The sequence below is a fragment of the Rattus norvegicus genome, chromosome X (genome assembly GCF_036323735.1).
Source record: "Rattus norvegicus strain BN/NHsdMcwi chromosome X, GRCr8, whole genome shotgun sequence".
Lineage (NCBI taxonomy): Eukaryota > Metazoa > Chordata > Mammalia > Rodentia > Muridae > Rattus > Rattus norvegicus.
Window position 1 is genome coordinate 63,166,459 of NC_086039.1, and position 26,907 is coordinate 63,193,365.

Genomic DNA, 26,907 nt, shown 5'->3' on the forward strand with positions numbered 1-26,907 from the left:
ATCTCTTTCTTTAGGTTAGGGAAGTTTTCTTCTATGATTTTGTTGAAGATATTTACTGGCCCTTTAAGTTGGGAATCTTCACTTTCTTCTATACCTATTATCCTTAGGTTTGATCTTCTCATTGAGTCCTGGATTTCCTGTATGTTTTGGACCAGTAGCTTTTTCTGCTTTACATTATCTTTGACAGTTGAGTCAATGATTTCTATGGAATCTTCTGCTCCTGAGATTCTCTCTTCTATCTCTTGTATTCTGTTGGTGATGCTTGGGTCTATGTCTCCTGATCTCTTTCCTAGGTTTTCTCTGTCCAGGGTTGTCTCTCTATGTGATTTCTTTACTGTTTCTTTTTTTTTTCCACTATAATTCAGACTTTATCGCTGATCAGTCATGTCACATACAGTTTTAAGTAAATGGATTTTTGAGAAAATATACTGGGAGCATTATCAGATCCGCATTATTTTTATGCAAATGTTCAAGCGCTTATAAGGTAACAAGGGATAGTATTGCTGCCGTTTGCACCAGAGATCTATACATTTCATAGAAAAGAGTAAAATAGTTCATTGGCATTTAACTGGCATTGTTGTTTGCAATCTAAGAACCATAATAACTTTGACCAGAGAACCAGAGAAATCACCTTTAGAACAGAAAAAATACTTTTTTCTATTACAAAATGTTTCTTTAAAAGAAAAACAAACAAACAAACAAATCAAGATGACAATAAAAATGCACAAACAGAAGCTCTCAAAGAAAAGCTGTTGTAGTCTAGGCTTCTCCAGTATTCATCTAGAAAATAAGACAGGTGTGAACAAACTCTCATTGTGACTACAGGTGTGAACAAAGTCTTACTGTGACTACAGGTGTGAGTAAACTCTAATGTGACTACAGGAGTGAACAAACTCTCACTGTGACTCCAGGTGTGAACAAACTCTCACTGTGACTACAGGTGTGAACAAACTCTCTCACTGTGACTACACTTACTTTTCAGCTCATACAATTTAACCAGAGACAAGGGGTAACTTTGTGAAATCCATATATACATCTGCTTTTATGCTAGGGTAACATCTCTAAAAGTTGATTGGTCTTTAAAACCTGATATAAACTACACAGTAAAACTTGGTGTTCTAAGAATGTGTAAGCACACACAGTCACTGTAATACTAACATACACACACACCACACACACACACACACACACACACACACACACACACACACACCAATATCTCTCCTAGTAAAACTATAGCGAGTTTCCTTTTCTAATGATTTTAAAAACCAAGCATGTATAACAATAGTTCAGCATGTCAAAGATTGGATATATATTATTAAAAAGACACAGAGATTAGGAAACACATTTGAATACTTGAAAAGACACTATAAAAAACAAAACAACCTACCAAAAAACAAAACTCCGACAAGAACCAAGCACCGCCCCTCCAGATTCAAAGCGTGTTTAATGTTGACGCCACTGGGGCTGGAGAGATGGCTAAGCAGTTAGAAGCACTGACTGCTCTTCCAGAGGTCCTGAGTTCAATTCCCAGCAACCACATGGTGGCTCACAACCATCTGTAATGGGATCTGGTACCCTCTTCTGGTGTGTCTGAGGACAGCTACAGTGTACTCACATACATAAAGTAAATAAATAAATCTTTAAAAAAATGTTGACTCCACTGAAAGACCTCTTACCAAACAACAACAAAACATCACAATAGCAAATATTAGGAATTTATTAAAACCACTGTCGCCAAGAGTACAAAAATTAAATATTAAGGCATCTTATACTCTCATCCTGACCTATGCAGCAAAGAGAAATGTCTTAAATAAGAGCTAGCACTTATTCAAATGCTTCCTAAAGTATTTGGCAAATTTGTTGTTTTTGCTTTGTTTGGTGTGGTGTACGGTCGTGCATGCAAGTGTACCTGGTATTTCTATTTGTGTGCAGATGCACATGTGCTTGCCCTTGAGGCCAGAGATTTATGTTATATACCTTCCTCTATTGTTCTCTACCAGAACCAGGAGCTAGACTGTCAGGTCAGCAAGCACCAGGGTTCTTCCTGTCTTGGCCTCCCCAGCTCGGGTTTCCAGGTGCAGGCCCGGTTTTTTATGTGGGTAGTTGGGGATCTGAACTCAGGTCCTCAGGCTTGCACAGCAAGCCCTTGACTAACTGAACCACTTCCCCAGCCCCTTAATTTTCTTCTGATAATTCTTTTATTATTCACATGATTGAAAGCTTTCATGATCACACACCTGCATCCAATCTAAAAGGATACATAATTATCAATTTATTTAGGAAAAGCAATTCTCTATTGAAAATAAAGAGGAACTACAGAGTCACATAAAGCTCAACACCCATACTCAGATTTCTCTGAATCGACTTATGCTTTGCTACCTAAGCAAAAGGTGAGCTGCTTTAGTATGGGTCACGCCTCGGATGCCAGAGACTTGGAACTGGGCTCTGCTGAACTGAGAGTTCAAATATGGTTTTGTTGGCCTTTAAAAATGATCACATCGCTTGGGCCAGATGGTTAAGTGACAGCTGACTTCACTCTGTGGAGCCATCCACTGGCGATGATGCTCGACAGCTTCAGAAAGTACTCTGAACAAGTTACACTTTGACCTTTTATTAAGGCGAGTTTGTGAAGATAAATTTAGTACAACCAAACCCCTTCATGAACCTTCGGCTTATATTTTTTCAAGACACACACAAAAGAACATGTCCTGTAAAAAGCCACTCAGTACCAGAACAAAAGGAAGGAGAGATGCTGAGCCGGGCTGCGTTCAGAGGCCGCTCTCGCTCTGGTGCAGGGGCTTGCTACTCATCATCTTTAGAGCCAGATTTGCTTAAGTGCTTCACGACGTCAACCCAGTTCCAGCCTCGAGAGAGTTCTCCTTTGTGATCTGTTTGATCTGCCGGCTTGCACTTCTGAACTTTGGAAAGTTGTTCTTTCCTGTCTTTTTTTCTTACTTGATGGGCCTGTGCTGGGAGTTTCAACCGAGATGATATTGGCTATAGGCGTTGTGGAACTTCCGGGATGATGGTTCTCCATGAACTCCTCTTTATTGTCCTTAGCATACTCGAACAACGTGTAGGTCATGGCGTGCCAAGATCTACTTCTCTTGCTTCCTGCAGCTTGGCTAAGATACTCTGCTTCACAGCCAAGGAGATGGTGTTGTTAAAAAAGGCATTCATAGAGATGACCGGAGGCGTTTGGGGGGTGTGTCTCTGTCCAGGAGATCTCTATTAGAAAGGCTTTGGGATCGCTGTCTTCACCTATCCTATATTGAAATGAAACTGGACTTAATTCCCGGAAACTTTAATCTCCTTCATAAATAGATCATAAAGCTTCTAGTTCCGTCTCCTGGTCCTCGTTGGCACCCATTGCGCCGGGCGCTTGGGGTTCGCTACCGCGAAGAACCGGCAGCGGGGTACGACCTCGCACACTGCCGATCCTCGGCAGCGCCAAGCCACCAGCAATCGGTTTTGGGCCGGGAATCAAGGATCGCGTTAAGTGTGATTGGGAACCAGGATCACGTTAAGGGACACCTAGACCTCTGACCAACTACTGATCTTTACTGTTTCTACTTCCATTTTTAGATCCTGGATGGTTTTGTTCAATTCCTTCACGTGTTTGGTTGTGTTTTCCTGTAATTCTTCAAGGGATTTTTGTGTTTCCACTTTAAGGGAAACTTGTTTGCCTGTGTTGTCCTGTATTTCTTTAAGGGAGTTATTTATGTACTTTTTAAAGTCCTCTATTATCATCATAAAATGTGATTTTCAATCCAAATCTTGCTTTTGCAGTATGTTTGGATATCCAGTATTTGCATTGTTGGGAGAACTGGGCTCTCTGATGATGCCAAGTAGTCTTGGTTTCTGTTGCGTAGGTTCCTGCACTTGCTTCTCACCACCAGGTTGTCTCTGCTGTTAGCTGGTCTTGCTGTCTGTGACAGTGGCTTTACCCTCCTGTAAGGCTGTGTGTTAGCACTCCTGGAGACTGGCTTTCTCCCAATAGGATCTGGGTACAGAGGGCTGTGTCCCAGGGTCAACTGGGGAGCAGGCAGAAACCAGAAGGATCCTGTACTAGACTGCTCCTGGGTACCTGTGTCCGGAGTGCTCCAGGCGGGTTCCTCTTAAACCAGGAATGTGAGCAGAAGTGGGAATCTCACTTGTGCTCTTAGGATTGTCCACCCTTCTGAGAATCCAGCTTTTTCCCCACAGGATCTGGGTATAGAGAGGTGTGGCACCGGGTCAGCTTGGGTGCAGGCGCAGACCTTAAGCATCCTGTCCCATATTGCTCCTGGGTTCCTCTGTCCTGAGGGCTCCAGGCGGGTCCCTCGGAGCAGAAGTAGTGGTCTTACCTCTGCTCTCATGTGTGTCAGCAATCCTGGAGACCGGCTCCCCAGAATCTCTTTTTTTTTTTTTTTTTTTTTTGGTTCTTTTTTTTCGGAGCTGGGGACCGAACCCAGGGCCTTGCGCTTCCTAGGTAAGCACTCTACCACTGAGCTAAATCCCCAGCCCCCCCCAGAATCTCTTTAAGCCAGCAACCATACCTGCTTTACTGTGTCTGACACTGTGTAAGAAATATCTGATTTTGAAGTCAAGTTCTAGTTGGCCTTTTCTAATTGTTATCATGTGTAATCCTACTTACCATGCTATATTTGTTTTGTAATGGTAAGTCCTTGTCGAGCTTTAGAAAAGAGACAATGAAACAACAATACATTTAAGATAATGGCAGCCATCAGGTACAGTGGCCCAATACCTATAATTTCAGTTACTTGGTTCATTATGGGAAGAGTCCAAAGGCCATTGCCTTTTTTGATTCTTTTAAAATAATCACATCCTACCCCTTTACAGCATTTAGTAGGTCCCTATCTAATCAAATACTGGTCCAGTTGATTAGTTTCTCCTGCCTATTAAGTCCCTGGTGGGCTCTATGAAATAGAAGCTGAAAGAGAGTCTACAGCAGAGAATGTGCCATATTAGAGTGCAATTGTGGTGGAGACTAGACTCATAGCAGAGAGAGATGTTTAGCCACATGGACCAGGAACACAGTGACAACCTCCTGAGGTCTGCAAAGCTGAGGATGGCAACTCAGCTTTTGGCTGAGCCAATTTTTCGTATTCTGCCTAAGTTCAGGTCTTAATTAACTATATTTAAAATCTCTGATGAGCCAATATATTGGAATTCTTATTTTGAGAGTTCCAAGCAGCTGAATTCTTGGAGTAAGGATTTGTGTTACCAAGTAGCTTAGTGTTTTGTATTATAGTTACTGCAAATCTTTGTACTATAATTCCTATGATTCTAAAATGTGGCTACCTCGATAAAACAGCATCTTTCACTGTTCTCTCTTCTATTCCAGCTGTCTCATTATAACAGCCAATGCATGCGCAGTAGCCAAACATTTCTTTGGTGAGAGGCACAGCTATAGCAGAAATAGAGCAAGACACACTTCATTCTGAGAGGGATTTTAACCTTCAAGGGAGAGCTTGATAGGCACAAATACATAGATTAAAAAGTAAAGTAAAAGCTCGAATCCTCTCTGCTTTTAAAAAGGTAGTCCTACAGAAAAAGATAAAATGATCATAGGAATCAGTGAATGTAAACCCAGGTAGCTAGAAAACAGCATGAGAGAAAAACAGAAAGTTCATGTTTTGTGGCCAGAATCATTGAGGTTAGAGAAAATGGTTGTAGCAGGTTATAGTAAATCTTTGGTTTATAGAAAAGTCCTAGCAAGGGTGGGGAACCTCAAGTAAAAATAGAAAGAATCTAATCAGGGTTGTACTTTAGATAGATCATTGTTTCTCGTGTGGTGTATTGAATCTATAGAGGGCTAGGCAACCAATTAGGATGCTGTCAGAAACCATCTGGGAAAGACATGAGGGCTCAAGGAAGGACCATCCAGTAGGGTGTAAAGAAGAGTAAGGAGAGGTGAGATCATTTAATAGGCACAATTACCAGAGCTTAGTGACCAAAAGGATTGAGGGCAGTGCTTAAGATGACCTTGAGGTTTCTTGTTGTTGTTGTTGTTGTTTTTTTTTTTTTTGCTTCTTGAGGCAGGGTTTTACTAAGTAGCAGCCTGGTTGTCCTGGAACTCATTCTGTAGACCAGGCTGGCTGCATACTCACAGTTTTCAGAGATATATATCATATATAAATTTGTATCATTTTTTAGCCATATCTTTTAATTTTTCAGTTGGAGGCTTTGTAACTTTTATCTTTGGGAAATTAAGATAAGTCTTGAAATTTGAACTCTTCCCCAATACATGCTTATGTTTTGATATCCCCAGAACTTCAAAAATGCATTTACTTTGAAGTAAGGGCAATAAGCTTTTCTGCCTGCGAGTGGCTAGGTTCTGGGCCTGCTTACATTGTATGTATCTGATTTGTCCCATGGAGAAAAGATTGACAACTTCCTTTGCATTTTAGGTAATTCAGAGATCTGTGGGGCCAGCCAGCCTGAGCCTGCTCACCTTCAGAGTTTATGCAGCACCCAAAAAGGACTCGCCTCACAAAAGTTACATGAAGATCGATGAGGTAATGTGCTGATACTAAATGATATAAACATCTGACTTAGAGTTTTTATAAATTATATATCAAGATGATAAAAGACTTGTAGTTTTATTTTTTTTACTCTTTGAGAAACTAGATAGTAATGTATTCCCTTAGCACACTTAAAAAAATCCTTAAAAAGAAGACCTTTACATTTTCTGATAGCGTGTTTTCTCTGTGGGAAATTGCCAGACTCTGATTTTTCTATAGATGATGGTAGAATGTAGCTAAGGACATAATTAAGGAATAGCTCATAGACCTAGTTTTTAGTGGAGAGCTTACTGTGTCCCAGTGGATTATAAGCACGAGTCACTTTTCCTAGTAGGTACTTATTTTCTAATCATGGTCCCCCCAACTCCTCCCAGATCCTTTCTATCTCCCCAATTCCACACTTCTGTCCCCCTCTCTCCCCTCTCCCTCTCCCCCCTCTTTTTCTCAAACGAATAGGCAAAGAAAACACCCAAGCCATAACAACAAGAAAAACCATGAGAAGCTCACATACTCTCTCTTTACATAAACAAAATCTGAAAGCAATATACAGACAGAAGACTAGTAAGACAAAGCAATATGAGAACATCTACAGAAATCCCATTGAGTATGTTTTGTATTGAACATCTACTGCTGGGCATGAGGCCTGCTCCCAATTGTCTTTTTTTTTCTTTTGGAGCTGAGAACTGAACCCAGGGTCTTGAGCTTGCTAGGCAAGCTCTCTACCACTGAGCTAAATCCCCAACCCCTTCCTAATTGTCTTGAATATACCCAGTGAGACTTCATTGGTGAGACTATTTCTCCTTTGCAAGAGGTTGTCATTTGGGGATAGCATCTTGGTTGGGGATGGGAGCCTGTGTCTACTTGTTTCTCTGAGCACTAAGGCCCTGACTAGGTTAAACACTTGCAGGCCCTGTGTATGCTGAGGTCATATGTGCTTCAGTCCTGTTGTTTCTGGAGGACACTATTTTCTTGGAGTCCTCCATTCCCTCTGGTTCTTACAGCCCTCTTCCTCTGTATAGCTCCCTTAGCCCTGAGGGGAGGGGATTGGTGAAGACATCCCATTTAGGGCTGAGTGCTCCAAACTCTCTGCACATGGCCCAGTTGTGCGTCTCTGGGCAACTCACTTCTCAGAGTGGCCTTCCTGATTCTGGATTGTGTATTCAAAATACTCACAGTTTTTTCTTTCAAAGAATTTAAAGGCTTAGATTCTTTCTGGTTCTTGGTAAGATTAGAGATACTTAAGTAAATATTTAGTACATACTTGATCAATGAAATCAATAAGATAGCTTCTCTGTGTTATTTATATTTTTTATTGTCTGTATTTCCCAGTAATTATTTGGAATTTTTATTTTATTGAATAGTGTTTGATTACTTGAATAGTGTTTATGTAAAGCTATTTAGCTTCTCTCTCCTCTCCTCTTAGGCCTTAAAACAGTAGTACTGGTAAGGGGGAAGAGGTTGCTAGGAGTCACTGCTGAGAAGGCTCTTTTCTAGGTGGGCAATGAATTTGCTCACCTGCTTTGATCAGTAGCAGTCTGCTGTTTGCCATGCAACCAGTTACTCTTCCGTTCTCTCAGCTTTTATTTTTCTTAAAAGCTACAATAACAACAAAAAGCAAAGCAAACCCCCTGGGCTGGTAACATGGCTCAGTAGATAAAGGCACTGGCTGCCAAGCTGATGACTTAGTTTGGTCCCTTAGTTTGATATGGTAGGAGAAAACTGACTCTTGCTCCACGACACATACCCTCATCGAAAATACAAGCCCCACCAACTCCTCCTTTCACTCATTAGAATAGTAGAATTTTTTTCCACTTTAAGTTTGAGGTAAGATATTGCTTCTGTAAAGTGATAAAGGGTTTGCCTTGCATGCCTGAGGCCCTGGGTATAATACCGCACGCTACCAAACAAACCAGCAGAGTAGATAGGGAGAAGCAGAGCACCTTGCAGTCCTGCCCTCTTGGCCTTGTCTTTATTGAGGAAGTAAGGTACAAAGATCATTTGAAGTAAGTTAGAGGGTGCATACAACCCTTAGGGTAACTAATTTATAAATTGTTATAGAGGTATTAACCTACAGAATTGATCATATGTTACATGATCTCATGGTACATGCTTTTCTTTCTGTTTTAATATGTGTAGCTCTCACTCTACTCAGTTCCTGAGGGTCAATCTAAATATGTGGAGGAGCCAAGGACTCAACTTGAAGAAAACATCTCAGAACTCCGACATCGTTGTGAGCCATATACAAATTTGTGTCAGGTACATCTACTTAAGAGTTAATGGAAAGTTTATATTGGCTGTATGTTTTAATTTTTTGCTGTTTGTTTCTTTCCTTCCTCCCTTTTCCCTCCATTCTTTCCTTCCTCCCTTCTTCCCTTCCTTTTTAGGAGCTCACTTTGTAGTGTTGGTATGGAATTCACTATATAGCCCAGACTGTCCTCAGACTGACTGACAATCTTCCTGCATCACTAACTAGCATAGGTGCTAGAATTACAGATGTAAGCCATCATGCCCAGCCCTGACTTCATGTTTTTAGAAAAAGGTGTAATAATGATCCAAAGATAAGAGTGCTTAACTTATAAGTGTTCCTTAGTGCTATCCAGAGAGCAAGTACAATCAAGTCTGGCATCCTGGTGGCAGCAAGGGGAAATTCACTCTCATCAGAAGAGTTGTGACACCCTGGCCAGGGAGTGGAGGGCTTGTAGGTTGGTTGGTATTATAAAACTGTTGTGTATATCAGGGAAAACATGGGACACCAATGGAAGGAAATGAATAAAAACACTAATATGTGTATCAAAATTGTGATGTTATTTCTTGGGCGTTAACTCAGTTGTTCTGTGAGGACCTGAGTTTAGTCCTTAGCACCCATAAAAGGTAGGCATCGTGGCATATACTTGCAGCCTTAGGGTAACAGAGATTGGTAGATTTTGGAGCTCACTGGCCTAGCTTAGCCTAATAGTAAGACCCAGGTCCTAATAAACAAGATGGTTCCTGAGAAATGACACACAAGGGTGAATATCTGCACCCAAACTTGTACTCACACACAGGCCACACAAGCCTGTACATATATATACCTGTACATGCTTATCGTGTACATACATGCAGAAAATGAGTTTTTTCTTTCCCGGTAAAAACTCTACAAATCACTACAGTCTGAGCTTCCCTAATCTGAAATTACTTTGGATTTGAACTTTCCTACTAGTGACATCCAAGCTATAAATCCAAAAAGCTCAAAAAGCAAAAAAACCCCTCTGAACCTAACAAACATGTGTTCCTATCCATTTCAGATCGTGGATGCTCACACAGGTGAGACTACCCAAGTGTGGTGGCATACTTTTAACCCTAACACTGCAAGCAGGGACAGGCCGATTTCTGCAAGCTCTGAAACTGCTCTACATAGTTTCAGGACAGCTAGGCTATATAGAGAGGACCTGTCTCCAAAACAAAGCAAGCAAAACCAACCAAAGAAGCCCCCCAGGCATGACTGCAGAGGATTTGGGAACTCTAATAGGAAGGTAGATACCATAGCAGGGTACAATTACATGTTTCAGTACTGAACTTTTCACTCAGTGACCAAACTACTACAGGTATAGATTGACTTCTGTCCTTGTGCATGTTTTAGGTTCCAGGCATTTGTTGTTATGTAACTGAAAGTATTCTGAATTTAAACATCTGAAACCAAAGTTAGCAGTCTGTGGAATGCTTTCGTAGGCTTTGCTACATATTTGCTGTGTTTGCTCATGATTTCAAAAATGAAGGAAAAATAAAGAAAATAATATGTAGATGTGGATAAGTTGGTCCAGGTTTATTTTAGTTGAGATCTGCAAATTCAATGTTCACCCAAGACTTTTTGTGAAGATTTAAATTTCATCAGTTATGCCATTGTTGAACTTTTCTCTGCAGGGAAGAAAAAGCATACAAGCTCTATCAATGACACAAACACTTTCTACACACGCCTTACCACTGAGCTGCACCCCAGCCCGTTTGTTCTGTAAGAAAAGTATTTTCGTCAGCTGGTTGTGGTGGCATATTCCTGTGACCCCAGCGCTAAAGATCTTGAAGCACAAGGGTTCCTGCACAGTTGAAGCCTGCCTGGACTACATGCTGTCTGAGAAAGAAAAAGGGATCTGAACTCTTGGCTTCAGGACTCTACCACGAGCATCCTTTTTTTTCTTTAATTTATTCTTCTCTCATATATTACATTCTGACTGAGTCCTCATCCCCCCCACCCCCAGCCCATCCATATCTCCTCTGTTTTTCTTCAGAAAAGGCCAGGCCTCCTACCTCCCAGAGATATCACCCAAGCATGGCATAACAAGTTACAATAAGATTAGGCACTTCCCCTCATATCAAGGGTGGATAAGGAGAAAAGGGTCCCAAAGGCAGGAAAAGAGTCAGAGATAGCCTCCTCTCCCACTGTTAGGAGTCCCACAAGAACACTAAGCTACGCAGCTGTAACATATATGCAGAGGGCCTAGGTCAGTCCTGTACAGGCTCCTTGATTGACAGTTCAGTTTCTGTGAACCCCTATGATCCCAGTTTAGTTGATTCTGTGGGTTTTCTTGTGGTGTCCTTGACCCCACTGGCTCCTTCAATCCTTCCTTCTCTTCTTTCCCCAACCTTCACCTAATGTTTGGCTGTGGGTCTCTCCATCTCTTCCCATCAGTTGCTAGAGGAAGCCTCTCAGAAGACAGTTATGCTAGGCTCCAATTTATCTGTATATCAGAATATCATTAGAAATCATTTCATTGACTTTTTTTTAATGCCAGTGTTTGGTTCTATCCTAGCCTTCTGATTCCTGGTTCTCCCTCCAGGCAGTGTCAGGAATGGGCTCCTTCTTGTGGCATGGGTCTGAAGCTAGACCAGGCATTGGTTGGCCACTCCCACAATTTCTATCCCACCTTTACTCTAGCACTTCTTATAGGCTGGACAAATCGTAGGTTGAAGGTTTTGTGGCTAGGTTGGTGTTAGGTCAGGCTCCATATCGCCTATTGATAGGAGTTCTAGCTAGGGTCATCCTCATGGTTTCCTGGGAGTTCACTGGATTAGGTTTGTACCTCATCCCAGAAATGCTCCCCCAATTCCACTTACCTCTCCTATCCCTCTCTTCCTATCCCCCTGCTATTCCTGTCCCCAGCCACCTTGAGCCCACTCGTAAAAACTATTCTATTTTCTCTTCCTATGGAGATTCATGTGTCTCCCCTTGAGCCCTCTTTTTACTTAGCCTCTCTGGGTCTGTGGATGATAGTGTGATTATTCTTTACTTACAGCTACTATCCACTTGTAAGTGACTACAAATCATATTTGTCTTTCTGGGTCTGGGTCACCTCACTCACGAAGATTCTTTTTCTAATTCCATCTGTTTACCTGCAAATTTCATGAAATTTTTTTCCAACGGCTGAGTAATAATACTCCATTGTTTAAATGTACATTTTCTTTATCTGATCTTTGGCTGAGGGACATCCAGGTTGTTTCCAGTTTCTGGCTATTAGGAGTAAAGTTGCAATGAACATAGTTGAGCAAATGTCCTTTGTGGTAGGATGGAGTGTTCTTTGAAGTTATGCTAGAAGTGGTATGAGATAGATCGATTCCCAATTTTCTGAGAAACCACCTTGTTGATTTTCAAAGTGATTATACAAGTTTTCATTCTCACCAGCAATGGAAGAATGTTCCCTTGCTCTACATCCTCACTGTCACGTGCTGTTGCTTGACTTTTTGATCTTAGCCATTCTGATTGGTCTCAGGGTTGTTTTGACTTGCATTTCCCTCATGACTAAGGTTGTAGAACATTTCTTTAAGTCCTTCTTGGCTATTTGAGATTTCCTCAGTTGAGAATTCTCTGTTTAGGTCTGTAACCCATATTTTAATTGGATACTTTGGGTTTTTTTATGTCTAGTTTCCTGAGTTCTTTATATATTTTGGATATTAGCCCTCTATCAGATGTGGAGTTGGTGAAAATCTTTTCCCATTCTGTAACAGGCTGCTGATTTGTCCTAGCGACAGTGATCCTTTGTCTTCCTAAAGCTTTTGAGTTTCATAAAGTCTAATTTATTAATTATTGATCCTAGTGCCTGCACTATTGGTGTTCTGTTCAGGAAGTTATTTCTTGTACCAATGTATTCAAGGCTATTCTTCATGTTCTCTTCTATGAGATTTAGTGTATCCAGTTTTATGTTGAGGTCTTTGATCCACTTGGATTTGAGTTTTATGAAGATAAATAGAGATCTATTCTACATACTGGCATCCAGTTAGATCAGTACCATCTGTTGAAGATGCTTTCTTTTTCCATTGTATACTTTTGGCTTCTTTATAAAAATGAGGTGTCCATGGGTTTGTGGATTTACATGTTGCTCCTCAGTTTGATTGCATTGATCAGTCTGTCTGGTTTTATGCTAATACCATGTAGTTTTGATTACTATGGGTTGGTAGTAGAGCTTGAAATCAGGGATGGTGATACTCCAGAAGTGTTTTATTGTACAGTTTATTGTATTATTTTAGTTATTCTGGGGTTTTTGTTTTTCCATATAAAGTTGAGTATTGTTCTTTCAAAATCTGTAAAGAATTGTGTCAGAATTTTGATGGAGATTGCATTGAATCTGTAGATTGCTTTTGATAAGATAGCCATTTTACTATGTTAATCCTACCAATCTGTGGGAGATCTTTCCACCTTCTCAAACCTTTTCCAGTTCCTTTCTTCAAAGATCTTAAGTTCTTGTCATACAGGACTTTTACTTGCTTGGTTGAGTTACACCAAAATATCTGTATTATTTTTGGCTATTGTGAAGGATGTTGTTTCCCTGATTTCTTTCTCAGCCCATTTATTGTTTGTATATAGGAAGGCTACTGATTTTCTTTTTGAGTTAATTTCTATATCTAGCCACTTTGCTGAAAGTGTTCATCATTGATATTGAGAAATATTAATGAACAAAGATTGTTAGTTCCTTGGTTATTGATGGTGGTTGGAGGGGTTGGAGGGAAGGAGACAGAGAGAGAGAGAGAGAGAGAGAGAGAGAGAGAGAGAGAGAGAGAGAGACAGAGACAGAGAGAGACAGAGAGAGAGACAGAGAGAGACAGAGACAGAGAGACAGAGACAGAGAGACAGAGAGAGACAGAGAGAGAGACAGAGAGAGAGACAGAGAGAGAGACAGAGAGAGAGAGAGAGAGAGACAGAGAGACAGAGAGAGAGAGAGAGAGAGAGAGAGAGAGAGAGAGAGAGAGAGAGAGATTGATTCTCATTTTGGTTTTGCTGGTGTGAAATTTCCTGTTTTGTGGGTGTAGTTTTTCTTTTAGTACCTTCTTGTAGCACAAGATGTGTGGATAGATATTGTTTGAATTTGACTTTGTCATGGGATATTTTGTTTTCTCCATCTATGGTGACAAAATTTGCTGCATATATTTTTCTGGGCTGGCATCTGTGATCTCTTAGAGTCTGCAGCACATCTGTTCAGGCCCTTCTGGCTTTTAAAGTTTCCAGTAAGAAGTTGGGTATAATTCTATTAAGTCTGCTTTTATGTATTATTTGGCCTTTCCCCCTTGTAGCTTTTAATATTCTTTTTTTGTTCTATACATTTTATATTTTAATTATTATGTAGCAGTGGGGTGGCAACTTTCTTTTCTGGTCTAGTTTATTTGGTGTTCTATAAGCTTCTTTTACCTTTTGGTTAGGAAAATCTTCTTTGATTTTGTTGAAAATATTTTCTAGGTGTCTGAGCTGGGAGTCTTTCTTTGTCTATTCCTGTTGTTCTTAGGTTTGGTCTTTTCACAGTGTCCCAGACTTCTTAGATATTTTGTGTGAGGAACTTTTTAGATCCAACATTTTCTTTGGCTGAAGTACTGACTTCTCCAATTGCATCTGTGCCTGAGATTCTCTCTTCTATTTCTTGTAATCTGTTGGTGATGCTTGTATCTGTAGTTCCTGTTCGCTTACCTAGATTTTTCCATCTCCAGGGTTCCCTCAGTTTGTGTTTTCTTGAACAGTTTTATTCAGTTCCTTCATCTGTTTGTTTCTGCTTTCCTGGACATCTTTAAGGAATTTCTTCATTTCCTCTTAATAGCTCACAAGACTAGGTTTTAGGTCATTTTCTTGGGCTTCAGTTGTGTTAGAATAGCCAGGGGCTTGCTGCAGGAGGATGGCTGGCCTTTGCTGTTGCCATACTGCCCTGGCTCTTGTGTTCTTACACTGACTTCTAGTCCTCTAGGTTTGGGATAATTATAGGTTTTAGGTACTAGTTCCTGAGTTTTTCTTAGTTGGATAGATTTTTATCCCTTGATTTCTGTTTTCTCTCTGGTCTTCTGACCTGAGTAGCCTGGGGTTCTTATGACCAAAATGTTTTCAGGACTAGTAGGTGTCTTTGCTGGGGTTTTCATGGCTTGTGTGACCTTTAGGGTTTGGGATGCCAGCGTTGCCTCTGGAGTTCTGGGAACTGGCGTGACCTCTGGGGTTCTGGATACTGGTGTAGCCACTGGGGTTCCAGGTACCAGCTTGACTTCTGGGGTTCCTAGTATTGGCTTGGCCTCTGGAAGAACAGGGGTCCTCTGGAGTTGTAGGCTAGGATCCAGAGCCAAGAGTGTTGTTCTGGGTTTTGCAAGACAGTGGATGAAAGAAAAGAGAGACTGCAGGATCAGTTTAGGCCTTTTCAGCAGCAGGGGTTCAGCCTCTCAAGGATTGATACTATCAGCTTACTAGAAGCTTTTTTTTTAAAGATTTGTTTATTATATATAAGTACACTGTAGCTGTCCTCAGACACACCAGAAGAGGGCATCAGATTCCATTACAGATGGTTTGTGAGCCACCATGTAGTTGCTGGGAATTGAAATCAGAACCTCTGGAAGAACACTCTTAACCGCTGAACCATCTCCCTGGCCCCTAGAAGCTGTTTTTATTGTTACACAGAAGGTACTTTTAGCAAGTCATTTTCCACATACCCAAACCTTATCTGATCTAGGGGTTGTCTTGAAAGACTCATCACCTAAGCATTTCTCAGCCACAGGAGACTTCCTGGTTTGCCAGGCTTGTCTTGAGTCTAAGTTATGCAAAGCGCTGAGACTCCTTCAAAAGAACAACCTCATAAAATCTCAGATAACAATCACTCACAAAAGGCTACTTCAAAGCCCTGGTGTCATCGCTTCAGATTCATGCCAGATACAAAGGCTCTGCTAAGATTCTGCAACTTGAGGGGAGGGGGAGCACAAGCATTTTTAACATTTGAACCTTATCTCCAGCCTTCTGTTTTTTTTTCTTCTTATAGCTGGAAAAAAGCAGGTGTGGAACACGAAAAAGAAAACAAGTTGATTTTCCTGGAGACATATAAGTTCTTTATGTCCACATTCAACATTTGTTATACAAGCCCATTTAGCAGTATGCAGATAACTTGTTCTGATTTGGACCAAGATTTATAAAGCAACTTTTCTAAGTGGCGGGTAGTTCTGACACTTTTTGATATTTCTGAATTTCCTTCTGTCTTCACTGTAGAGTTCTTGAGGGTTCTTTTAGCTAAGCCATTTTAAAGTTTTATTTATTTTATGTGTATGAGTGTTTTGCTTACATGTATGTCTGTGCACTATGTATGTGAGACTGTCAGATTCTCTGGGACTGTGCTTATAGATGGTGGTGAGCTACTGTGCAGCTCCTCGGAATAAACTCAGGTTGTCAGCAAGAATAGCCAGTGCTCTCACCGACTGAGCCATTCCTTCAGCCTCACATCCAATCCATTTCATTGCTCACACTTTTATTTTGTTTGGAGGTGGGAACTTATATATTCACATATGTTCTTCCCAGGGCTAGGGATGGAGCTCAGTTCCTTACTCATGCTAGGCAGGCACTTTGCCACTGAGGTACATCTCCAGCCCCTCAAAGCCATTGCATTAAGAGAATGTTGATAACTTCATTTACTATAGGATTGGGATGTCTCTTTAAAATTGAGTTATTGACTTATTGGTTTCAGTAAAGGTGCTCATTCCCGCTTCAAAAGAGCATTTTCCAAAGATAGGCTCTAAATCATGGCAAATCATAAATAAAGTAGACTTAATTTGGAAGACCGTTAATAAGTTCATGGGGAAAGGATCATCTCTGATTATCAAGACTATCAATTTTCTGTGTCTTTTTGGATTTATTTTGGTGTGTGTGTGTGTGTGTGTGTGTGTGTGTGTGTGTGTGTGTGTGTCTGTGTCTGTGTCTGTGTCTGTGTCTGTGTGTGGATATGTGCACCTGACTTCAGGTGCCTGTGAGGAACAAATGCATTGCATCCTCCTAAAGCTTGACATAGGTGTTGGGAATTGAACTCTTGTCCTCTGCAAGAACAATGCATTCTCTTAACCACTTAGCTGTTTCTCCACCCTGTAGATTTTCTTATTATTTCAGTCTTAAAAGTGAGAAGATTAGGTTTTCAAAACCTCATTCGACTTGGAATCTTTGCTTCCTGTGGCAATAGTAAAGCATTCTGATGAACGGTTACTGTAGTGCAAGGGACCTTAAAAAGAGCAATGAAAACAATGAAACTGAATGCAGATCCCTTTGTTTAAAACTGTTTAATCCTGGAGGTATAGCTTATTGCTAGTGTTTGTGCTTAACCTGCTCGAGATCCACCCCTTGCACCAAAAAGTGTTAATGATGATAATCTATTCAGTAAGCCCTACTTATTCTATTTCTTTTTATCTTCATAGGAAATATACTCCCATACTAAACCCAAGGTGGAACACTTTGTCCAGTGGGGAGTAGGTAAGTTGAGTTTAAACTAGGCACAGTCAGTTACTTCACCCTATCGACCATATTGTACTGGCTTTTCATGACTAGGCTCTGGAGATCAGAATCCTTGAGATTATATGGACAAATTTAGAGCTATCTCGATGTTTTCTGGAAGATGATCTCTGTTCGAATTAGGTTTCAGAGGAGTGCTATTTCATGAATCTCTTCAACAGTATTAGGATTTTTGGGCTAGCAAGTGCTTGTATCTTGGAATAAAAAAGTTCACGGCTGGGAATATATTCCCAGTAGCAGAATGGAATGCTTCTTAAGAGTCTTTGTTGTAACTCTGTGTTTAGGAGAAAAAAGACAAGTATCTCCAATAATTCCCAGTAGCAGAATGTTTCCTCACGCATCTGTGAGGTCCAGTGCTAAAACAAACAAACAAACAAACAAACAAACAAACAAAAGCCCCCCCAAAACAAAAATGACAATGCACTATAACTTGCTTACTCCTTACCAGATTTTCTGAATCACACTCATTCATTAGCTGCCATTAATGAATGTTGCACAGGCTATGTATGGTGGCACATGCCTTTAATTCTAGCACTTAGGAGGCAGGCGACGATGATGGATCTCTGTTAGTTCAAGGCACTGTTCTACAAAGTGAGATTCAGGACAGCTACTGAGATCTCTATGTAGTCTCAAAAACAACAATAACTTTTTTTTTATTAACTTGAGTATTTCTTATATACATTTCAAGTGTTATTCCCTTTCCCGGTTTCCGGACAAACATCACCCTCCCCCTTCCCCTTCCTTATGGGTGTTCCCCTCCCAAACCTCCCCCCATTGCCACCCTCCCCCCATAGTCTAGTTCACTGGGGGTTCAGTCTTAGCAGGACCCAGGGCTTCCCCTTCCACTGGTGCTCTTACTAGGATATTCATTGCTACCTATGGGGTCAGAGTCCAGGGTCAGTCCATGTATAGTCTTTAGGTAGTGGCTTAGTCCCTGGAAGCTCTGGTTGCTTGACATTGTTGTACTTTTGGGGTCTCGAGCACCTTCAAGCTCTTCCAGTTCTTTCTCTGATTCCTTCAACGGGGGACCTATTCTCAGTTCAGTGGTTTGCTGCTGGCATTCGCCTCTGTATTTGCTGTATTCTGGCTGTGTCTCTCAGGAGCGATCTACATCCGGCTCCTGTCGGTCTGCACTTCTTTGCTTCATCCATCTTGTCTAATTGGGTGGCTGTATATGGATGGGCCACATGTGGGGTAGGCTCTAAATGGGTGTTCCTTCAGTCTCTGTTTTAATCTTTGCCTCTCCCTTCCCTGCCAAGGGTATTCTTTTTCCTCATTTAAAGAAGGAGTGAAGCATTCACATTTTGATCATCCGTCTTGAGTTTCGTTTGTTCTAGGGATCTAGGGTAATTCAAGCATTTGGGCTAATAGCCACTTATCAATGAGTGCATACCATGTATGTCTTTCACAACAATAACTTTTTAAAAAAGGTGTATATAAAATCTAGATGCAGGAAGGAATTCAGCTGGTATTCCTAGAAAGACACATAAATTGTAGTGTTCCTACATATTTTTCAATTTTATTGTCCTTGGTTGTGTCTCACTTATGGGGCACTTATCCCATGTACTCAGAAACTGAGCTTATAGCCTCTGTTTTGTCTAATTTCAGCCAGGAGCCATTAAAAGAGTGGGGATACAGACACATACTTCACTCTCTTTAGGACATCTTAGCACATTTAAAGTCTTGCTTTTCCAAGGGTTTGCCCTCACGGTTAAATAATTGTCTCCTAGTTAAGTTTCTATTGCTATGAACAGACACCATAGCCAAGGCAACTCTTATGAGGATAGCATTTAATTGGGGCTGACCTACAGGTTCAGAGGTTCAGTCCATCATGGTGGGAAGCGTGATGGTGTGCAGGCAGACATGCTGGAGAAGGAGACCAGTGTCCTCCATCCATATCCAGAGGCTGCAGGAAGTAAATGTCACACTGGCTGTAGCTTTCGTTTTGTGACTTCAAAGCTTACCCGCTAATGACAGACCTCCTCCAACAAAGCCATATCATTCCGGCAATAGTACTGTTTCCTATGGGTTGGGGGGAGTCATTTTATTCACATCTTCATAACATGTAAGTGAGGATTTCCCCTCACTGTTAACCTGCCATTCCCCACTGATTAATGGCAGTAGGCATTAGTGGAGATATTTGTCTTTTCTCCTCCTGAACACAGTTATTAGGAAGACTCTTTTTTTATTTTATTTTATTTTATTTTATTTTATTTTATTTTATTTTATTTTATTTTTTAACTTGAGTTTTTCGAGTGTTATTCCCTTTCCCGGTTTACGGGCCAACATCCCCCTAATCCCTCCCCCTCCCCTTCTTTATGGGTGTTCCCCTCCCCATCCTCCCCCCCATTGCCGCCCTCCCCCCAACAATCACGTTCAGTCTTAGCAGGACCCAGGGCTTCCCCTTACACTGATGATCTTACTAGGATATTCAATGCTACCTATGAGGTCAGAGTCCAGGGTCAGTCCATGTATATAGTCTTTAGGTAGTGGCTTAGTCCCTGGAAGCTCTGGTTGCTTGGCATTGTTGTTCATATGGGGTCTCGAGCCCCTTCAAGCTCTTCCAGTTCTTTCTCTGATTTATTAGGACGATTCTTAAGAAGAAGCATTCCATTCTCTCAAGACTGTGAGTCTGTTTTCCAGCAGTCACAGCTAAGGCATGTTACCAGCATTGAGGCTTGGCTTCAGGTGTGATCTTAAAAACATGTCTTCTTTCTCATTTTTGTATGATTTGCTCTGTGTGCATGTCTGAAACTTGCCTCAAATGACACAGATAAAAGGATAGAAAGAAAAGGCTGGTTAAAGTCAAACTAAACAAAAGACCAGATGGGAATTAATACTGATATCACACAAACCCTCTAGTAATGTTTAAAATGATTACTATATTTCCCAGAGAATCCAGGAAAAGGAAAATTGGCATGTATCTGGCATTACAGGGGGATAAAACTTGTGCCTATTGCTTGTTAACATTCAGTTCAGAGTGTATTTTTTTTTTTTTGGTTCTTTTTTTCGGAGCTGGGGACCGAACCCAGGGCCTTGCGCTTCCTAGGCAAGCGCTCTACCACTGAGCTAAATCCCCAACCCCTCAGAGTGTATTTTTAAAGTCACCATTTTGTCAGGCATTGATGATCAAGGTTGATTAAGACAGTGGTCAAAGCCAGGCATTGCGATTGGTTCCACTCAGGATACGGGTCAGTCTAGGCCACATAGCAATACCCTATCTTAAAACAGTAACCCCCACATCCACAAGAAAAATGATAGTAGTCACAATCTCTGAGATATACATCATTTAATATTATCCCAAAATACAGAGACTTACAAGGTTGAGAGGAAATGGATTGGTTAGGAAGAGGCTGGGGAGATACCAGCAGGGAAAGATTTCTGAAGGCGAGTCTTCAAGGAGCAGTGATAGCCATGTTAGCATTGTTAGTTAAAATGTAGGGGTGGGATTCTGGATAACAAACCACATAGCCAGCACAATGCGATCAGTGCTTCGAGACAGGACTCAGGCCTTTCCAGGAAGTATTGTAAACATAGGGAGGGCTAATGAGAAGTTGAGAGACAATGAAGGCTTTCTAAGTCATGATAGCTTCAAGTCATTTATTACTTTATCTGGTATTAATCAACTTCTGGCTGTATTCTTTTTTAATTATGAATTTTTAAGGTTAGCATACAAAGTAATGGGTTTCACCATGACAACTTCATACATATGTGCCATTGTACTTGGTGGTGTTCTTAGCAAAGATCTGTTGAATAATTATCTGCTGTTATCACTAAGCAATCAACCATGAGAGAACATATATTCTGTGTGGGGAGACAGAAAACACATGCATGAATGATGAAATACAGAGTACCTTAGGGTGAGATATTAAGGGTGGTACAGAGAATAACATCTGATGGTGCCTTAGAGAAAAACACAGTGTCTGTGCTGCTGAGTTATGATGAACTTTCCTGAGGAGATAGTGCTGGAGTAGGCGCCAATCTGCTGTGTGACTGGTTCCATAGGGAGGAGAGGAAAGGAGATATCATGCAGATCCAAGTCCTAAGACATGCTTAGGCATGGCAAATAAAGTCATATGTTGTATTATTTATTCCTGATTTGGATCACTGTTATATTTATTTTTAAATTATTAAATTCTATGACCTGCAAGAGTGGCTATTTATTTCTAGCATCAACTTTGTCCTACTTTGCTTTTTATCGCTGTGATGAAACACCATGACCAAAGCAACTTGGAGAGGTAAGGGTTTATTCCAGCTTATGGTTTATAGCCCATCATGGAGGGAAGTCAGAGTAGGAACTGATGCAAAGGCCATGAAGGAGCACTCCTGACTGGCTTGTTCCCTATAGCTTGCTCAACTTGATTTCTTCTCTTTTTGTAACACTAATGCAATTTTATTTTATTTTTCCTTTTGTTGAAAATAGATTTTTTTCACATAATATACCCTGATTACAGTTTTACCTCCCTCCATTCCTCACAGTTCCTCCCCACCTTCCTTCTTATACAGATCCACCCCCTTTATGCTTGTCATTAGAAAACAAACAGGATAATGTTAAAATATAAGATAAAACAAAAACTAACACAGTAGAAACTGATAAGACAAACCATCAGAAGGAAAAGAGCCCAAGAGAAGGCACAAGAATCAGAGACCCACTTGTTTGTGCACTCAGGAATCCCATTAAAAACACTGACCCGGAAGCCATAGTATATATGCTGAGGACCCAGTGCAGACCCGTGCAGGCCCTGTGCTTGCTGCTTCAGTCTCTGAGTTGATGTGAACTTAGCTCATGTTGACTTAGAGGGTCTTGTTTTCTTGGAGTCCTCCAACTCTTCTGACTTTTATGTTCTTTCTGCCTCCCCTTTGGTGGGGTTCCCTGAGCCCTAAGAGGAGGGATTTGATAGAGACATCCCATTTAGGGCTTAGTGTTCCTAGGCCTTTCATTCATCTTGCTTTCTTATAGCACCCAGGACCTCGGTGGCTCCACCCACAGTGGCATGGGCCCTCCCATATCATCAGCTATTAATCAAGAAAATGCCCTCAAGACCTGCCTACAAGGGAATCTGATGGAGGCATTTACTCAGTTGAGGTTCTTCTTCCCAGATGACCCTTGCTTATGACAAGTTGACAAAAAACCAGCCAGAACAAATTTATACTACATTTTTCCTTCATTATCCAAGTATATTGTTCTTGAGTTCAAATAATGAGTTCAGATGGCAAAGGACACTTGCTTCTCTGAGTTAAATGTGTTTGGTTCCTGAAAGAATGTGTTAGAAAGAAGCATATTGTTACAGCTGGCCATGGTGGTGTGTATCCTATCACTCAAGGTGAAGCAGGATTGTGAGTTCCAGGCCTGTCTGGGATAGAGCGAGTTTAAATTCAGCCTGGGCCACATAGCAAGGTTGTCTTTAAGACAGTGTGAGCTGGTGCTTGCTGACAGGAGCCTGTTATATGGATGTCTCCTGAGAGGCTCTGCCAGAGCCTTACTGATACAGATGAGGATGCTTGCAGCTGACCATTGGACTGAGCATGAGGACCCCAATGGAGGAGTTAGAGAAAGGACTGAAGAAACTGAAGGGGTTTGCAACCCCGATAGGAAGAACAGCAATATCAACTAACCAGACCCCCCACCCCCAGGGCTCCCAGGGACTAAACCACCAACCACAGAGTACACATGGAGGGACCCATGACTCCAGCTGCATATGTAGCAGAGGACGGCCTTTTTGGGCATGGGAGGAGAAGCCCTTGATCCTGTGAAGTCTTGATTTCCCCAGTGTAGGGGAATGCCAGGGAGTTGAGGTGGGAGTGGGTGAGAGTGGGAGCATCCTCATAAAAGCAAGCGGATGGGATAGGGAGTGTGGGGGAGGTGGGAAAGGGGTAACTTTGAAATGTAAATACATAAAATATCTAATAAAAAGTGTGAGCTAGGTTTGGTGATATATACCTGTAATCTCAGCACATGGGAAATGAGACAGGATGATCATGAGTTCAAGACCACGCCATACTAAATGAAACCAGACTTAAAAGAAAAGAACAAATATGTATTAACAAGAAGCAAAGAATGTGTGGTGGGGGAACATTTGGTACTGTATGTTCTAGTTAAGTGTGAGACTTTTGGTTTTGGTTTTAACGAACAATTTATGGAGTTATTTCCCAATCTTTTTCCATTGTAGACAACTATAACTATCTTCAAAATGCACCTCCTGGATTTTACCCAAGACTCGGAGTTATTGGTTTTGCTGGTTTTGTTGGACTCCTTTTTGCTAGAGGTAGGTACAAATTTTTTTAGGATTCCCCCCCCCCAGTAAGTTTATATGGGAAAATGAGATAAATGTCTGTCTCTTTATCCATAATCCATATTTAATAGTTCTTAAGTAAGTTGGTTCCTGAATGTGGACTGCTTAACATATGGTTCATGTTCATCTTTACCCAATTACATTTGGCTGTAAAGATACATAGAAGTTTATACTCTTGGTAAGAAAAAGAAATTAGTTATGCTTAATAAGCACATTTACATGTTCAAATATTGCTCTGTGGTACAGAAAGAGTGAACTTCTATTAAATGTCTTTCACACCTGTCAAACTGTAAATTTTTCACTGTTGCCAGGTGTGGTGGCACACACCTTTCATCCCAGCACTCAGGCAGAGGCAGAGGCAGGGGCAGGGGCAGGGGCAGAGGCAGAGGGGCAGAGGTGGGCAAAGGCAGATAAGGGGGAGAGAGACATAGAAAGATGCAGAGAGGCAGAGAGGCAAAGGGGCAGAGGGAGGGGAGGGGGAAGAGAGAGAGGGGTGCAGAGAGAGAGGGACAGAGAGACCGAGAGAGAGAGGGGGGCAGAGAGACAGAGAGGCAGAGAGGCAGAGAAAGAGACAGAGAGGCAGAGAGGCAGAGGAAGAGACAGAGAGGCAGAGACAGAGGCAGAGACAGAGAGGCAGAGGCAGAGGCAGGGAGGCAGAGAGGCAGAGACAGTGAGACAGAGAGGCAGAGGCAGAGACAGAGACAGAGAGGCAGAGAGACAGAGGCAGAGGCAGAGAGGCAGAGGCAGAGGCAGAGGCAGAGGCAGAGAGAGAGAGAGAGAGGCAGAGGCAGATGCAGAGGCAGAGAGACAGAGACAGAGAGGCGGAGGCAGAGACAGAGGCAGAGAGGCTGAGACAGAGAGACAGAGAGGCAGAGGAAGAGTCAGAGAGGCAGAGACAGAGAGACAGAGAGACAGAGAGGCAGAGGCAGAGGCAGAGGCAGAGGCAGAGACAGAGAGACAGATAGGCAGAGGCAGAGGCAGATGCAGAGACTGAGAGACAGAGGCAGAGAGACAGAGGCAGAGGCAGAGCGGCAGAGGCAGAGGCATAGAGGCAGAGGCAGAGGGAGACACAGAGGCAGAGGCAGAGATAGAGAGACAGAGAGGCAGATGCAGAGACAGAGAGGCAGAGACAGAGAGACAGAGAAACAGAAAGACAGAGGCAGAGACCGAGATGCAGAGAGGCAGAGGCAGAGGCAATGAGATAGAGGCAGAGAGACAGAGGCAGAGGCAGAGGCAATGAGACAGTGGTAGAGAGACAGACGCAGAGGCAGAGGCAGAGGCAGAGGCAGAGGCAGAGGCAGAGGCAGAGACAGAGGCAGAGGCAGAGGCAGAGTTAGAGAGACAGAGAGGGAGACGCAGAGGCAGAGACAGAGAGACAGAGAGGCAGAGACAGAGAGATAGAGGCAGAGAGGCAGAGCAGAGGCAGAGAGGCAGAAGCAGAGGCAGAGACAGAGAGACAGAGAGGCAGAGGCCGAGGCAGAGGCAGAGGGAGAGAGACAAATAGGCAGAGGCAGATGCAGAGGCAGAGACAGAGAGACAGAGGCAGAGAGACAGAGGCACAGGCAGGGAGGCAGAGGGAGAGACAGAGAGGCAGAGGCAGAGGCAGAGGCAGAGAGACAGGCAGAGGCAGACGCAGATGCAGAGACAGAGAGACAGAGGCAGAGAGACAGAGACACAGGGAGAGAGGCAGAGGCAGAGACATAGAGTCAGAGGCACAGGGAGACGCAGAGGCAGAGACAGAGATAGAGAGACAGAGAGGCAGAGACAGAGAGACAGAGAGACAGAGGCAGAGACCGAGAGGCAGAAAGGCAGAGGCAGAGGCAACGAGACAGAGTCAGAGAGACAGAGGCAGAGGCTGAGGCAGAGGCAGAGACAGAGAGATAGAGAGGCAGAGGCAGAGGCAGAGAGACAGAGGCAGAGAGAAAGAGAGGCGGAGGCAGAGGCAGAGGAAGAGCAGAGGCAGAGAGGAAGAGGCAGAGGCATAGGCAGAGAGGCAGAGACAGAGAGGCAGAGGCAGAGAGGCAGAGGCAGAGGTAGAGGCAGAGGCAGGGAGGCAGAGAGGCAGAGAGGCAGAGGCAAAGACAGAGAGACAGAGAAGCAGTGATAGACAGAGAGGTAGAAGCTGAGGTAGAAGCAGAGGTTTAAAGAAAGAAACAGAGAGGCAGAGATACAGAGGTAGAGGCAGAAGCAGAGAGGCAGAGACACAGAGAGGCAGAGACACAGAGAGGCAGAGGCAGAGAGGCAGAGGCAGAGGCAGAGAGACAGAGAGGCAGAGACCCAGAGACAGAGAGGCAGAGAGACAGAGGCAGAGGCAGAGAGAGACGCAGATGCAGATGCAGAGGCAGAGAGAGACGAAGAGGCAGAGGCAGAGTCAGAGAGGCAGATGCAGAGGCAGAGGCAGAGGCAGAGACAGAGAGACATATAGGCAGAGGCAGAGAGACAGATAGGCAGTGGCAGAGGCAGAGTCAGAGGCAGAGACAGAGAGACAGAGGCAGAGAGACAGAGGCACAGGCAGAGAGGCAGAGGCATAGGCATAGAGGCAGAGGCAGAGAGAGAGGCAGAGGAGGAGGCAGAGATAGAGACACAGAGAGGCATAGGCAGAGAGGCAGAGGCAGAGACAGAGAGTCAGAGAGGAAGATACAGAGAGACAGAGAGACTGAGGCAGAGACAGAGAGCCAGAGGCATAGGCAACGAGAAAGAGGCAGAGATAAAGAGAGGCAGAGGCAGAGGCAGAGAGTCAGAGAGACAGAGGCAGAGACAGAGAGGCAGAGGCAGAGAGACAGAGGCAGAGGCAGAGGCAGAGAGACAGAGGCAGAGGCAGAGACAGAGAGACTGAGAGGCAGAGAGACAGAGGCAGAGGCAGAGAGAGACGCAGAGGCAGAGACAAGGAGACAGAGAGACAGAGAGGCAGAGGCAGAGGCAGAGAGGCAGATGCAGAGGCAGAGGCAGAGGCAGAGGGAGAGGCAGAGCAGGAGGCAGAGTTAGAGAGACAGAGAGGCAGAGGCAGAGACAAAGGCAGAGAAAGAGAGGCAGAGGCAGAGGCTGAGGCAGAGGCAGACACAGAGAGATAGAGAGGCAGAGCAGAGGAAGAGAGACAGAGGCAGAGAGACTGAGAGGCAGAGGCAGATGAGAGAGGCAGAGAGGCAGAGGCAGAAGCAGTGGCAGAGAGGCAGAGACAGAGAGACAGAGAGACAGAGGCAGAGACAGAGAGCCAGAGGCAGAGATAGAGAGACAAAGAGGCAGAGGCAGAGGCAGAGAGACAGAGGCAGAGAGACAGAGGCACAGTTAGAGAGACAGATAGGTAGAGGCAGAGGCAGAGGCAGAGACAGAG

The 26,907-nt window shown here is 42.9% G+C and overlaps 1 protein-coding gene and 1 pseudogene across 4 annotated transcripts in view; one reads left to right on the forward strand and one right to left on the reverse strand.

The window, feature by feature from the left end:
- Apoo (apolipoprotein O) overlaps window positions 1-26,907 on the forward strand; it is a 104,961-nt gene that overhangs the window by 14,723 nt on the left and 63,331 nt on the right. For 2 of the 4 annotated variants that reach the window (NM_001199178.1, XM_039099893.2), the window contains 4 exons: window positions 6,417-6,524; window positions 8,667-8,786; window positions 17,190-17,244; window positions 23,454-23,549. In NM_001199178.1, the coding sequence (NP_001186107.1) occupies window positions 6,417-6,524; window positions 8,667-8,786; window positions 17,190-17,244; window positions 23,454-23,549 (379 nt within the window). Of the gene's footprint in view, window positions 1-6,416; window positions 6,525-8,666; window positions 8,787-10,430; window positions 13,711-17,189; window positions 17,245-23,453; window positions 23,550-26,907 lie in introns of those variants that run through there. The other 2 variants (XM_039099894.2, XM_039099895.1) reach the window with 2 other exon arrangements.
- Rwdd-ps1 (RWD domain containing 4, pseudogene 1) lies at window positions 2,790-3,373 on the reverse strand (annotated as a pseudogene).